The 16,123-nt window shown below is 45.1% G+C and overlaps 1 protein-coding gene across 2 annotated transcripts in view; it reads left to right on the top strand.

The window, feature by feature from the left end:
- Positions 1-228: 228 nt before the first annotated feature.
- SNX7 (sorting nexin 7) overlaps positions 229-16,123 on the top strand; it is a 46,621-nt gene continuing 30,726 nt past the window's right edge. The window contains exon 1 of one of the 2 annotated variants that reach the window (XM_082227953.1): positions 229-429. In XM_082227953.1, coding sequence (XP_082084079.1) covers positions 244-429 — 186 coding nt within the window. In that variant the 5' untranslated portion in view covers positions 229-243. Of the gene's footprint in view, positions 430-680; positions 840-16,123 lie in introns of those variants that run through there. The other variant, XM_082227954.1, reaches the window with a different exon arrangement.

Below are 16,123 nucleotides of genomic sequence, written 5' to 3' on the forward strand. Positions count from 1 at the left end.
GGCGCGCGCCGGGGCTGATCTCGTCTCGCATTCCGCGTGGATCCCTTCCACGGGGACCCCTCGGGCTCCTTCCCGGCCGCCCCGCGCCCTCCTCCAGTCCTGCGCAGTGGCAGGAAAGGGCTGGAGAAGCGCTCCGGCGACCAATTGCGGCGCCGAGAGGAGGGGCGCCCGCCGGGGATCGTGCCCGCCTCCCGGGCGGGGCGCGCACACCAGCCGGAGAGGGACGGACGGAGGGAGGGAGGGATGGAGGCTGATCGCTGCGCGCCCGGCTCGCCTCCGCCGCCGATCGCCTCCTCCTGCCTTCCCCCTGGCGGCGAGCAGGCTGCCGCCCCTACCGAGCCGCCGACGTGGCCCCCGGACCCGGATCGCCCCGTGCCCGCGGAGCTGCTGGAGTTCGACGACGACGAGGACCTGGAAGTGTTCAGCAAGGTAGAGGGAAGGGGGAATCCCTCTTTCCCCGGGGCTCCCGGGGAGCCTGCCAGCCCCCTGGCTTCCCTGGGGGTGGGGTGGAGGCAAGCAGAGCCGTCCCCCGACGGGGCGCCCCCGCTCTCCTCCCCACCTCCAAGCGCAAGGCGCTCCACCCTCTCCAGATCCCGCCGCCCTTTGCCCTGAAGTTGGCTGGCTGGGAAGAAAAAGTTCTCTTTCTCTTTATTTTTCCCGCATCCACCCCCCGCAACCCGACCAACAGGCTTGTGATGAGGGGACCGGGACAAGAAGGGCAGGCGACCCGCCCCGTCCGGGCCCCTCTCTGCCTCGCGTCCTCCTTGTCGGTGAAAGGCTGGGGGACTCCGAGAAGTTTTGCCAAGCGCTCCTCCGGTCCGCCCGCATCAGCAGGGAAGGTTAGCATCCCCGCCCTTGGCAGGAAGGCGAGAAAGGGGCGGGGAGACAGCGCCGCCCACGGAACCACGAGGCTCTTCCTCTCACGGTCGTGGGTTCGAGTCCTACGTCGGGAGGAAGGTTCCTGCCTCGCAGGGGGTCCCTTCCAACTTTAGGTTTCTAGGTTGGGTCTGCAGGTTCCCTCTTGGTGCAGCGCATCGCTGAGTCTGCTGCTGGCATAAAGGGTGACCTATGCCTTTGATTTTCCCAACCCACGGGGATGAGGAACTGGTGTCCCCAGGATCCCTGATTGGCCATGCTAGGTGTGGCTGAGGGTCATTGGAGATTAGAAGCGTCAGGATGGCCATAGGAGATTTCCCACCCCACCCCACCCCGTTCATGATCTGGGGGGGTTCTTTTTAATGCCACAGAACTCTGCAAATGAATTTGGACCCAAGCAAACTTCAGGCATCCTTTTGGGAACAAAAATTCATGTTGCCCTGATTACCCTTCCTAAGACAGCTCAGCCATCACAGCCCATGGAAGTGGTGAGATGTCGAGTGTCCCTCTTCTGGCGTGTTCATGAAGATTGGCGCTCATGATGGTTATCAGGGCAGTTGCATGCAGCCCTGCTTCTGACACTTGTTTGTGCCTGCAAACTTTTCAGGGAGGATATAGGCCACATTCACATCATACCTTTAAAGCACTATGGTACCACTTTCAACAGTCCCCCAAAGAATTCTGGGAAGTGTAGTTTGTTAAGGGTGCTGAGAGTTCTTAGAAGGCTCCTATTCTCCCCTGCCCTCAGCTGCAGAGCTACAGTTTAGCTGTCAGTTTTTCTTGCCACAGAACTCTGGGAATTGCAGCATTAGGGGTGTTGTAACAACCCTCTTCTCCCTTTACAAACTACATTTCCCAGAATTCCTTGCAGGAAGCCATGATTGCTTAAAGTGCTTTAGCGCTTTAAATGTATGATGCCAATGTGGTTATAGTTTCATTTCCAATCAGTGCACATCCCATAACTTTTTATACCACAAATGTTCCGGTTTTATTTTTTATTTTCCCCTTGCTTTTGCTGTGCTATAGTGCAGGAATGCCCCACCAGATGGCAATGATGTGATAACTCTGAGAAAGCATTCAGAACAACTAATAAAATGAAATGATGTGTGGATGACCCAGTATAAATCCACCACCAGTGCGCACTATTGTTGTGTCAGTTACATGTTGCAAAAGATACCTGCAAACAACACAGGTCAGGAGGGGCTTTGAAGGATACTTTATACTTGCCATGAGACTGTGGGAAGCAGACTTCTTGTGATGACTAATTTTCTCCTTGCTTTAATAATTGGTGGTGCGTATCACATTGGATCAGGAGCATCATGTTCTTTCTCCATATCTAGTAGACATGAGAGGAGGGTGTGGAGACTCTGCAGTGTCCCTAATTTACGCCATGAGTTCTTTCAAATAATCATACTTTGTAAATAATAATAATAATAATAATAATAATAATAATAATCTCACCCATCTGACAGGGTTGACCCAGCCACTCTATGCGGCTACCAAAACATATAAAAACAAAATAAAACATCAAACATTAAAAAGCTTCCCTATACTGGGCTGCCTTCGGATGTTTCCTAAACATTATATAATTACTCATCTCCTTAACATTTGATGTGAGAGCATTCCACAGGATGGGCACCACCACTGAGAAGGCCCCCTCTCGGGTTCCTTGTAACCTCACTTTTTGCAGTGTGGGAGCTGCCAGAAGGCCCTCGGAGCTGGACCTCAATGTCCGGGCTGAATGATGGGGGTGGAGATGCTCCTTCAGGTATACAGGGCCAAGGCCGTTTAGGACTTCTGAAAACTCATGGTCATTCCCAGAAGTTAAGTGTGAAAGAAATGGGATTACCGTATTTTTCTCTCTATAACATGCAGATTTTTTCTCCTAAAAAGGAAGGGGAAATGTCTGTGCGTGTTATTGAGCGAATGTGTGGTCCCTGGAGCCGAAAAATCAGGCAAAAATCAAATCGCGCTTCACGGAGAAGGGAAACCTGAAAAGAGGAAGTTGCTGCTTTTCTGCATTCTGCCAGAGCACGATTTCTGTTCTCATCCTGAAGCAAAGTTCTTAACCCGAGGTACTATTTCTGGGCTAGTGGAGTCTGTAACCTGAAGCATATGTAACTTGAAGCGTATGTAACCCAAGGTACCACTGTAGAGAATACTGAACTTGATGGACCAGTGGCCTGACTGTATTCCTTCCTAAGGGTTATAGCCTGATGCTTTGTATTATTATTATTGTTGTTGTTGATACTTCTTTAGTCAGTAAGTGAAATTGTATACCAGCCTTCATCTGCAGATCTCAGAAATTTGTATACAGTGGTATCTTGGTTCTCAAACTTAATCTGTTCTGGAAGTCCGTTCCAAAACCAAAGCATTCTGAAACCAAGGTGCACTTTCCTATACAATGTCATGCAAAATGGATTAATCCGTTCCAGACTTTTAAAAACAACCCCTAAAACAGCAATTCAACATGAATTTTACTCTCTAACGAGACCATCGATCCATAAAATGAAAGCAATACACAATGTACTGCAGTCACACAATCAATCAATCAATCAGTAGCTGAACCGCGTTCCACAGTCACTAAAACAAAACAAAAGAGCCACAAGTACAAAAACGCAAAATAAATAGCAAAAACAGACAGACCCCAGCGTAACACTCAAAACGGAAGTGTGGCATTCAAAATGGAGCACATTCGGCTTACGAAAAAAGTTTGCAAACTGGAACACTTACTTCTAGGTTTGTAGTGTTTGGGTTCCAAGTTGTTTGAATACCAAGGCGTTTGAGAACCAAGGTACCACTGTACTGCCCTCCATCCGCAGATTACAAAAAAGAACCTCAGAATACATAGTAAAAGTAAGAACCATAGCAAACCAATAATTCCCCCTCCCACAGCATATTTAAAGGGGCTTCGTATATTCTAAAGTGCTAACCACCACTGTTATATATTCTCAGGCAAAGATTTTAGTTTTTAAGGTCAGAGTTTGGTTCGAAAGGCTCATGGCGAGCACCGAATGCGGAACTGCAAATTCTTGCTGAAACGCGCGACGGTAAATTAATCATGGCATATTTCATTGCGAAGAAATTAGTGACTAACAGTCGTTTTGTATTTCTCGAGTTTGTTAAATGGCAGCATGTGCATTTGAATCTCTTTCTCTGATCCAAACGTCAGGAGCCCTGCCACTAGGTAGGAATGCCTGCAGCACTAGCCTGGGTCAAGTCAGGTCAGTCTGTAACTATTTTATTGTTATTATTTATACGTTAAACTATTTCTACCCTTCCTTTCCATTAAAAGAAGAAACCGAGCTGGCTTACAAATAGATTTAGGTACAGCTTCATGATATACAATTTAAAAAAATATAAAGCCTAGAAACAAGACAGATTTGAATCAAGTAAAGAAACTGGAAATGTAAAATATTTCACAAATTGGCAGAAAAAAATTGCCTGATAGAAAAGGAAGCTGTACTTTGGTCTTCAGAAGGTCTTTAGAAGCAAGTGAGACAGGGAGAGAATTCCCAAGCCACTGAGAAGGCCATCTCCTATATCCAAAACTAAGTGAAATTCAGATATTGAAGAGACGCAAAGGAGAACTTCCCTAGAAGCTCTTAGGCTGTGTACATGTTTCTGTTTTATTCTGGCTCCAGTGCACTCCCACCTCTGGTATTTGAAGCCACAATCCACATCTATATCTTATAGATCAGGCTTCCTCAACCTTAGCCCTCCAGCTGTTTTTGGCCCACAACTGTTTTTTGGCCCACAACTCCAATGATCCCTAGCTAGCAGGACCAGTGGTCAGGGATGATGGGAATTGTAGTCTCAAAACATCTGGAGGGCTGAGTTGGAGGAAGCCTGTCGTAGTTCCTTGATAAACACTGCTGTCTGGTGCATTTCCCCTCAGGCCAGTTTCCATCTGATTTGAAGGTATAGGGCACATTCACTTTGCTGTTAAGTTGAGGTGTATACATTTGAGGCAGACATTGCGCATGCACGTACGACAGCTTCGTGCATATGAGTCAAGGTGAGTTGCAGAGGTGGAAAAGCCAAGCAGCCAATGTGTATTCAGTGAATGCATCCCTGCTATGCACAGCAATGTGCAAGTGTGGCTTGAGATGGAGAAGGGCCTGGGGACGATCTCGCTGTGTGTTCAGCTGATTATGTGCACATAGTTTTAGTGAGCAGGCAGGCTACTGGTTGTTAGCATCTGAACACTGCCATGCTCAAATAGGCCAAGGAGAAGTCATGGAGGGTTTTTCCTGGCAACCCCTCATGCATTAAAAGAACATAGAATCATAGAGTTGTAAAATTGGAAGGAACCACAAGCGTCATCTAGTGCAGGCTATTATTATTATTATTATTATTATTATTTTATTTGTACCCCACCCATTTGACTGGGTTGCCCCAGGCACTCTGGGTGGCTTCCAACAAATTTAGGTAAAGGAATCCCTGACCATTAGGTCCAGTCATGGCCGACTCTGGGGTTGTGGCGCTCATCTCGCTTTATTGGCTGAGGGAGCCGGTGTACAGTTTCTGGGTCATGACTAAGCAGCTTCTGGCGAACCAGAGCAGCCTACGGAAACGCTGTTTACCTTCCCGCTGGAGTGGTACCTATTTATCTACTTGCACTTTGACGTACTTTCGAACTGCTAGGTTGGCAGGAGCAGGGACCGAGCAATGGGAGCTCACCCCGTCACTGGGATTCATACCGCCGACCTTCTGATCGGCAAATCCTAGGCTCTGTGGTTTAACCCACAGTGCCACCCGCGTCCCTTTCCCCAGCAAATTTAAGGCATAATAAAACATTAAAAACTGCCATCAGATGTCTTCTTAAAGCTGCATAGTTATTTATCTCTTTGACATCTGAGGGGAGGGCACCACTGCCGAGAAGGCCCTCTGCCTGGTTCCCTGTAACTTCCTTCTTGCAATGAGGCAACCTCCAGAAGGTCCTTGGAGCTGGACCTTCACTCCCAGGCTCAAGGATGGGAGTGAAGACGCTCCTTCAAGTATACAGGGCCGAGGCCATTTAGGGCTTTAAAGGGGAACATAGATGAGGCCAGAGTGTTCGTTTGTGTGGAAGAGCTGTGTGCGCAATAATTCAAGTCCCTTTCAGTGTGCTCCAAACCTGTGGGTGGCAGGCGTGTGTGTAGTGACCAGGCGCATTGGTATGTGTGGTGGGATTAGTTCACATTACCCACAACCCCCTTGCACAGTTGTGTGTATGTGTGTGTTTGTGTAGGGTCATGTTAACCTTGGCTGTCCAAGTAGTTGTCTATGCTTCAGGGCAGAAGAATGGGAAATATTGAGAAAAGAGTGTAAAGGCAAGCCTGTCAGTTGGGAAAGGAGCAAAAACAAAACCCTAAAGAGCCATGTGGCAGAGGAAATTTGAAACCATGAGCAGGATATTTATGACCGATGGCTGTCCTGAAGCAGGAAGTTTGTAGAAGACTTCGAACCATTCGCATGGCCAGAATTAAAGCCATTTGGGGCATGAGAGAATTTGGCAATCAGAAGGTGGCACCTTGGAACACAAAAGAATTATGTTACTTCCATGATCAATCTGTGAGGTAAAACTCTTCCAGGCTACTGTAGTTCACCAGTTACTGGTTCAAAACCAGCTGTTTGAAATGGCAAACATTCAACCCCTGCTGCCTTTCTACAAATTAAGCAGAAGAGCATTCACAGAGCAGCTGTAGGAGACGACACACATTTTTCATTCTTGAAAACCCATGTTCACAGATCTGTTTATGACAGAAATTTATGGAGTGAAAAATCCAAATGTCAGCATCTTAGATTTGACTGCTAGATTTGCTCCTGAATAGACGCCTAAGAGGCATTAATGAATCATTTATGAATTGTACACTTCTCCTAATGTTTAAAAACACATCCGGCTAATGCTGAAATAATATTTCTGCTTCTGCTCTGTGTACAGAATCCTCTTTGGTTGGCGATGGGGTAAACACTGGAAGGCAACAATTTAATACTTGAATATGCTGATTCCAAAGTCCTTCAGAACAGGAGCAGATTCTGTCAAGTGAATTTGGGGGAAGTGGATGGGCTGAAATAGGTGTGTGTGTGTGTGTGTGTGAGAGAGAGAGAGAGAAGGAGAGAGAGAGCTTCATTTCTTCTCCTTAGCCACCCCTCTGCAAATCACACCCTTCCCCCACTTTTTTTTGTTTTTTTAAAAATAATATTTATTGAGAATTTTAAGATTACAAAGAAACAAAGAAAAAAGAAAGAAGGAAAAAACCAGCAACATTTAAACAATACGAATCAATAAAAAAACAAGGTCAAAAAGAAAACAAAAACAAAACACATAATACCTCAAGATCAAAAAGCAAAAATAGACAAAGAATTTAAAAACAAATCCAATATTCCCAAACCATTAACTGTCATTACCTTGTTTCATCGACCTTCTCACACCTCCCTTTTTTGTATTCTAGTTGTTAATTATCTCAGCAAATCCTTTCCATCTTTCATAATATTCTGTCTTTAAATTACCTTAATCTATTTTAACCTTATCTTACCATAAAAGGCCCTAAAACTTAAAACTTAAATCTTATTTATACCAAATTCTCTTAACCATGACATATTCTTACAAAATACTTTTTGACATTTCTGCTAAAGCCAAATAATTTCATTCCAACATTTTTCTAATACTCTTTACTTTTACAAGATTTTCCTAAAAAAATGGTTTAAAACTTTCTTCCAATCTTCATCCAACGTCTCTTTCTCCTGGTCTCGGGTTTTGTCAGTCCTTTCTATCCCATCCATCTAGTCCATCAACCTGGTAACCTTACCTTCCCCACACTTTGAACAAATTTGTGTGTTGCACGCAAGGAGTCCCAGATTGTGAGAGCCTCCATAGAAATTAATAGGAACCTTCCTCATTTTGGCATTCTCCAAATGCATTAGACTACAGCCAGCATTCAAAATTGGGCAGGCTCCAGGTGCATTTTGCCCTGGCTATCAGCCACTTGCGACCAAGTGAAGATTTCCAGGTGCTAGGATGGTGACTGACATTATTGCACTTGGGCAAAAAAAAAATGAGAGGCACAAATACAAGATGGGGGACACCTGGCTTGAGAGGAGTACATGTGAAAAGGATCTAGGAGTCTTGGTTGACCACAAACTTGACATGAGCCAACAGTGTGACGCGGCAGCTAAAAAAGCTGATGCAATTCTGGGCCTCATCAATAGGAGTATAGCATCTAGATCAAGGGAAGTAATAGTGCCACTGTATTCTGCTCTGGTCAGACCTCACCTGGAGTACTGTGTCCAGTTCTGGGCACCACAATTCAAGAAGGACACTGACAAACTGGAACGTGTCCAGAAGAGGGCAACCAAAATGGTCAAAGGCCTGGAAACGATGCCTTATGAGGAACGGCTAAGGGAGCTGGGCATGTTTAGCCTGGAGAAGAGGAGGTTAAGGGGTGATATGATAGCCATGTTCAAATATATAAAAGGATGTCACATAGAGGAGGGAGAAAGGTTGTTTTCTGCTGCTCCAGAGAAGCGGACATGGAGCAATGGATCCAAACTATAAGAAAGAAGATTCCACCTAAACATTAGGAAGAACTTCCTGACAGTAAGAGCTGTTCGACAGTGGAATTTGCTGCCAAGGAGTGTGGTGGAGTCTCCTACTTTGGAGGTCTTTAAGCAGAGGCTTGACAACCATATGTCAGGAGTGCTCTGATGGTGTTTCCTGCTTGGCAGGGGGTTGGACTCGATGGCCCTTGTGGTCTCTTCCAACTCTATGATTCTATGATTCTATCTCCATCATCTGCAGGTTCATGCCTGGGGATCCTTGGATCTTGACTGTTTTCACACACTAATACCACACCCTGTGGAATTTTATCAGTTTTTTATCAGAATTTTATCAGTTATCTTTTATCTGCACAATCGGAATGAATTTCAGGAACCGAAACGTCGTAACCCTGCTTTAAGGAGCCATTTGGCACCTAGCTTATATATCTGAGTTTCTAACACTGACTACAATACCCATCATCCTTGACTGTTGACCATGCTCGCTTAGGCTGATGGGAGTTGCTAGCTGTCTTCACTAAGATTTTTAGCCATTCCTGTGTCAAAATACCATTTTCTGATATTGGTACACTGTGGTATAGCGATATTGAATGGGAAGCAGCCTTCTCATTGTTTCCTGGTCAGTATTTACTTTTTATTTTATTTTCATAAACCGGTTTTTACGAACATTAATAAAAGATTTCCTATGAAATCAATATTAATATGAAGGAAATTCCTCCGTTTCCATGCCCCCTCTATGTATTCATCTGCAAAGTTTGCTGCCTAACCAAAACATTATTTTTCTAGTGCATGAGTACCTGGAGGTAAATTGACTTCATATATCATTTTTCGCAGCTTGCACAATGGAAATAAAACAGCTCCCTAAATGGTGAAAAATGAGAATCTTAAAACTGTCAAGTGTAATAATCCAGATTATTACTCAAAGCATAAACATAAAGCACATGTGATTTTAGCAACTACCTGGCTGTGTGGCCTAATGGTGCCCCTGGTGTTTAGAAAGCTTGGAAGGGGCCTTGGAAGATAATAATGTAGGCCATCACCCTTTGTCATCATTCCTGATAGGCATTAGATCCCCGGACTTTTATATTCTGTATAAAGAACTTTGACTAATATGTTTTAAAAGGTTACAAAACTGCTCTGCAGAGGGCTGCTTTTATGGTTTATCTGTGTCAGACATCTGCTTTGAAATCTAGCTGGCACCGGGGAACAACCTATGCCAATTTATCCCTTTTCTGCCTTTGGAGCCAGTGTGGCTCTGCAGCTAAGAGTATATATTATGAAATTTAAAGTTACCAGTTTAAATTTCACCTCTGCCACAAACTCACTATGCTGTGTGGCTTTCAGCAATTCTTTCAGACTTACATCACCCATCTGCAGGATACGAGTACAGTGGTACCTCGGGTTACAGACGCTTCAGGTTACAGACTCTGCTAACCCAGAAATAGTACCTCGGGTTAAGAACTTTGCTTCAGGATGAGAACAGAAATCGTGCGGCGGCAGCGGGAGGCCCCATTCGCTAAAGTAGTACCTCAGGTTAAGAACAGTTTCAGGTTAAGAACGGACCTCCAGAACGAATTAAGTTCTTAACCTGAGATACCACTGTATATGAAACTTATATATTTAAAGGCAGTGCTGTTTTTTCTAGAAAAAGAGGTGCCGGAACTCACCATGAATGCCCCCCTTGTTTCTCTTACAGTGGCAATGGCACCCACCTGACAGGCGCCGGAACTAAATTCTGGCGAGTTCCGGCTGAAAAAAGACCTGATTAAAGGCAGTAAGGAGTTTGATGGTGAAGCGCTCAAGGCATGCATATCTGAGTCCCATTTTCCAGCACCCTTAAACTACAGTTCCCAAGCTTCTTTGGAGGAAGCCATGTGCTCGAAAAGTATGGTGTCAGTGTGCCCTCGGGCAGAAGGAAGTCATGAGGGTGTTTCGGAGATTATTTGTGGCACAGGAACGGCCAGAAGCCCTCCTGGTTTTGCATCCGTCAGGTTGGAAGGTAGAAGAGCTGGAAGGGGACGAAGCATGCCAGTTCCAGGGTTCATTCTGGAAGCAGGTCAGGGGGGAGAATGCAAAGCCACCCCAACACTCAAAACTGCCCCCACATTTCCTCTCTACCATTGGAGGGCTGATAGCAGAGGAGCAATGTGGGTGGTTCTTTCCATGTGTCTGGGACGGGCCTCCCTTTCTACCCACAGAGAGGGAGATCCACAATCTCCTATGGCCTTTGGAATGCCATCTCAGGGATCAAAGGATTGTGCCCAAAATGTGTTATATCCATGTCCTGAATGGGGTAACTGTGCCCCTGAAGGGCTAGGTATGCAGCCTGGAAGTCGTTTTGGAGGTGCGGGTTAATTCTGTGTCCAGGGCTGCTGTCTACCAGCTCCACCTGGTACGCAGGCTGAGACCCTACCTGCCCGCGGAACTATCTCGCCACAGTGGTGCATGCTCTAGTTATCTCCCGCTTGGACTACTGCAATGCGCTCTACGTGGGGCTGCCTTAGAAGGTGACCTGGAAACTGCAATTAATCCAGAATGTGGCAGTCAGACTGGTGACTGGGAGCGGCCGCCAAGACCACATAACACCGGTCTTGAAAGACCTACACTGGGCCCCAGTACATTTCCAAGCACAATTCAAAGTGTTGGTGCTGACCTTTAAAGCCCTAAACGGCCTCGGCCCAGTATACCTGAAGGAGCGTCTCCACCCCCATCATTCAGCCTGGACACTGAGGTCCTGCTCCAAGGGCCGTTCTGGCGGTTCCCTCACTGCGAGAAGTCCCTCCCATCAGATGTCAAGGAAATAAACAACTATCTGACTTTTAGAAGACATCTGAAGGCAACCCTGTTTGATGTTTTATCGTGTTTTTAATATTCTGTTGGGAGCCTCCCAGAGTGGCTAGGGAAACCCAGCCAGATGGGCGGGGTATAAATAATAAATTTATTATTATTATTATTATTATTATTATTATTATTATTATTATTATCACTGAAGTTGAGCCAATAAAAATATTTAAGTTTCTATTCCATTACCCCCCCCCCCTTGTGTCATAGCAGAAGACTCATGCAAGCTGATGGGTTTGATAAACTGCGGCAAATTACTAGTGAAAGAGCAAATCACTTTTAAGTAATATTAAAATTAAGCAGATCCACCTGTAGGCTTACAGTTTAAAGACACAGTTCCAGGGGGGCAGGACAGAAAATTAAAGGGTGGGAAAAGAGACTGAAGGCCAGTAAGAAAGTTCCAGGGTAAATAGATGATGATGCTTTATCCATTTGATTTAGATTCTACCTTTTCTTCCCAAAAGAGTCCAGGGCTAACATACGACATTATAAATACTGGAACATAACTAAAAGTGTTGCCAATTTTTTTTTTTATGGTTTCAAACCCACTTTTGGTATAGATATCTAAATTTCCAAGCTGTGCTCCCATTGCGAAATATAAAGGGTTCTGTAAGGTTTAGGTTTTAGATTGGAAGCTTTGCTGTACAAGTGTCATGCAGCAGCAGAGAAAGAAAGACGAGACCGTAGATCTAGATAAGGAAGACCATGGAAATACTTGAAAGTAAGCATAAGAAGCTTAGTGCAAAGTCGACAAGCAGGAGAAAGCTGGTGAATGGAGTGGTACAAAGGAGTAAGTGATCTGAATGATGAGAGGGAGGTATCATGGCAGTGAGGACAGTTAAGGCACAGCAGAGAGGTTTAAGTAGGAAGGCAGGCATCAAAACTTAAAATAATTGAGGGGTGAGCTGTGCCAAATGGGGCCATTGGGCATAGGCGAGACTCTGAGGGGGCTGAGTGGATCCCCACGGAGAGAATCCCAGCTGGGCAGGGGTGGGGAGAGAGGGATGGCTTTTTGGGGAATCTCTTCATCTGGGGTGCTGGTAGGAAAATCTCTGGAGGGGCTCCCAGGCTGCCTTGGCTTCTCTCACCTTTTCAGGAATCTGTGACTCTTAAAAGTCATCCTAGAGAGGGACCCCTAAAAAGGGGGAGTTTCAATTCCTCCCAGCTTCTGTTCTTCCCTGGAAGCTAAATTCCACCCCCCTCACCATGCCCAGGGCAAGCTGAAGCTGCTGCTGATGCATTGGAGGTCGAAGGATCCAAACACAGGACACTGCCTTATGTGGAGTCCAGCCATGGGTCCACCTGGGAATCTACAACTTATTTTAGATTCTGAGCTCCTCAGGAAAGATAAGGCTGAATCTGAATGGAAGGAGGAAGGTGGATGGTTGACCCACTCAGGCTGTTAACTGGGCCCCTCTCCACAACCTCTGAGATTTCCCACCCAGGAGCCTTAGAGACATCTGGAGAGACTCTGATACCCAAGTCTGAGCTCATCTGCTTGCTTGAAAAATATAAATACTGAGATGTTGGTTGTCCAGGATAAACTGAAAGCAGACAATGGAGAAGACAGCCAGAATTGTCGGGGGTCATGTGTAGTTTTATTCAGAATAACAAACCATTTAAATGTCTGGATTGTGGAATGTGCTACAGTCAGTGTGCACAACTAACTTCACATCGACAAAGAGAAACCATCACACACAGGAGAAACCATTTAAATGTATGGAGCATGGAAAGAGTGAGAGTAGAACACTTAAGAAACATCAACAGACTCACACAGGGGAAACTATTTAGATGAATGGAAGGCTGAAAGGGTTTCAGTCAGGGTTGACTTCTTCACATCAACAAACTTGCATATGGGCTAAACCATTTAGATGCATCAAATATGCAAAGAGCTTCAGGAGTCAGAACTTACTGTACGTCTACAAACTCATACAGAGACAAACAGAAAGAGAAGTGTTTTTTGTTTTGTTTTTTGTATTTCCCTTACTTACCATCAATGAACTCACACAGGGGAGAAACCAGTTAAATGTCTGCAATGTGGAAGGACCTTCAGTGAGAAACCCATAGAAAGCATCAATGGGCTCACACAGGGGATAAACCATTTAAATTATGCAGTGTTAGAATACTGCTTTAAATGTATACTGCATATGAGGCCAAAGACAAGGCACAAGTCTACACACAGAGACAAAAGGAAAGAGCATTTTTTAAAAAGTACTTGAAGAGAGGCACAAACAAACTACATTATCTATAACAAGAGAAAATGATGTTGAAAAATACATTGAAAAACCCTTGAAGCCATTTATGGCGGATCAAATGTACCAAAAGCAGACGGCGAGTACTCTGTGAAACAACCAGAACTTGCAAGATGGAATAGCATTCACATTTGTGCTTTCACTAGGGCTGGATAGTCCTTTTTGAGATATTGTAATGCAAGATGCAGTTCCATGATGGAAAAAAGATGGGATATAGACATAAGAAAATATATACCCAGCCCAACTGTTTTGCCAGTCAACTAATTGTACTTAACACCTAGAAGATTATGCACATCTCAATCTACATTAAAAAAAACAACACAGCAAAAACATCCTACCAGTTCATTTGGGCTCAGATAAGCATCACGATACATATTGGGGAGTGAGCACCCATATATTAAGATACAGCTTTGGAAGGAGGGTTTCTGGTGAGAAACTGACATGGGGAAAAGATTGAAGTATTTTGGTCCTGACCAAGTTTGGGAATGGGCCTTGTGGCTGCACTTTATAAACAAAAAAGATGTGATCTGCCTAAGCATTATTTTGGATGACATGCATAAAGTTACATCTACTGTGGCCCTTATTTTATCCATGTTGCATATGACATGAGAGAAGGTAGTTCATTGAAGGACATCCCATCTGGTTTGTGGCAAAGGGGAAGAACAGCACCAGGGACTTCCGAATCTATGGATCATTCCCTTAGCCACATTGGTTCTCTAACTCTAATCCTAGAGAGGCAGTGATTTGTGTTTGTGGGACAGAAAAGTTAAAAGCAACCACTCAATATTCAATGCAAAGAAAGGCTCCCATGGCAGCTCAGAGAGTTTTTCGGGATGCAAAGTCACCTTTTTGTGTGACTTAGCAATTTATATCTTGTAATGATCTGCCAGGAAAAGAAGCATGGAATACTGGCACTTTAGCCATTGTAAAAATGTGGTTTCCAGTGCAAAGTTAAGCTTCCTTTGTACAAAGGGGTTCTGTTGCTCGAAAAGAAACAAAAAGGCAGAGATGCATGACCTTTGGAAATCAGGGAAAGCACCACAGTCATCCCAGACTTGAAGGGCATTTTCACGGCAATAAAAGCTATTGTGCCTTGCTGGTTGATTGATATGTCCCCCCCCCCTTTGCTGCTTCATTGATAACTGAGTAGCCAGTTTTCAAGGCGATTGCCATTGTGGATCTGGATGTTGCCTGACAATAAAAAAAACCATCTAGTTGAGACTGGTGTGCCAGCTCAGGGGGCAGGGATGCAATGCTGGAGAAGTGTTTTGAGAAAGCCTGAGAATAAAATATTTTATTATATATGGAAAAAGCAGTTAACCAGAGAGAAGTGAGTCAATAATTTAATTTTCAAGTGTTAATGGCTCCCACTGTTGTTGTTTAGTCGTTTAGTCGTGTCCGACTCTTCGTGACCCCATGGACCAGAGCAGGCCAGGCACTCCTGTCTTCCACTGCCTCCCGCAGTTTGCTCAAACTCATGCTGGTAGCTTCGAGAACACTACCCAACCATCTCGTCCTCTGTCGTCCCCTTCTCTTTGTGCCCTCCATCTTTCCCAACATCAGGGTCTTTTTCAGGGAGTCTTCTCTTCTCATGAGGTGGCCAAAGTATTGGAGCCTCAGCTTCAGGATCTGTCCTTCCAGTGTGCACTCAGGGCTGATTTCTTTAAGAATGGATAGGTTTGATCTTATTGCAGTCCATGGGACTCTCAAGAGTCTCCTCCAGCACCATAATTCAAAAGCATCCTATTAGGAGCCATTAAATCGCTCATTGAGCCATCTTACAGTGCCATACAAGACCCAGGCTGGAGAATCCTTGCTCCTGCAACTGTTGCTGAACTACGGCTCCCATCAAGCTTGGCAAGTGGCCAAGGAAGATGGGAGTTGTTGTTTAGCAACATCTGGAAGGCCAAAGTTTCCACAGACCTGCATTTCATCATCATCGGTGGCGGACTTTGGACTCTCAAATTTCAGCGGCACTCTGTGCGATGCTAAAATCTGGCATTCCACACCCCACCCCGTTCTGTAGCATTGTTTTGACGACCCCCCCCCCCTGCAGTGGGGCACCCAGTTGGTCACACTACCCTAAAACTACCTCTGCCATCATCCAGTTCCCAGCGGTGGCTCCTCCCTCCTCCAACTGTCACCTCTCCACAGGGGCTTCTGTTAAGCCACTGTACCCTGAGGTGAGCGAGAAGCAGCAGTTACAGCCTTTTCTCAATCTGCAATGGCCTTTTCTATTAATATTGTAAAACCTTGCGCTGCTTGGATTCAAGCCGAGATAACTCACCATTTGCTTATTTTCCATGACATTCAAAAATAGCTGCCTAAGGTAGGAATGGTCCTGACTATGCCAAATGGTAGGAATGGTTCTGGTTAGTACTTGTCGATGCCCCCTTTTCCTCACAGTCTTGAAGACTGGTAGTGTTGTGATTACGATACATTCCTTTGGATTATGGTGAAAGCCCCACAGATGAGGTACAACCCTTTGCTATATTTTAGCCTCACAAACTATGACAAATCAATGATGTAATATAGGAGTCACTACGAGCTCTGATGACAACAAGTAAGTTGTATCTTTTTGGTGTAAGTGGCAATTCTTTAAAATGCCTTGTTTT

Source organism: Podarcis vaucheri (assembly GCF_965113315.1).
Source record: "Podarcis vaucheri genome assembly, chromosome: 6".
Lineage (NCBI taxonomy): Eukaryota > Metazoa > Chordata > Lepidosauria > Squamata > Lacertidae > Podarcis > Podarcis vaucheri.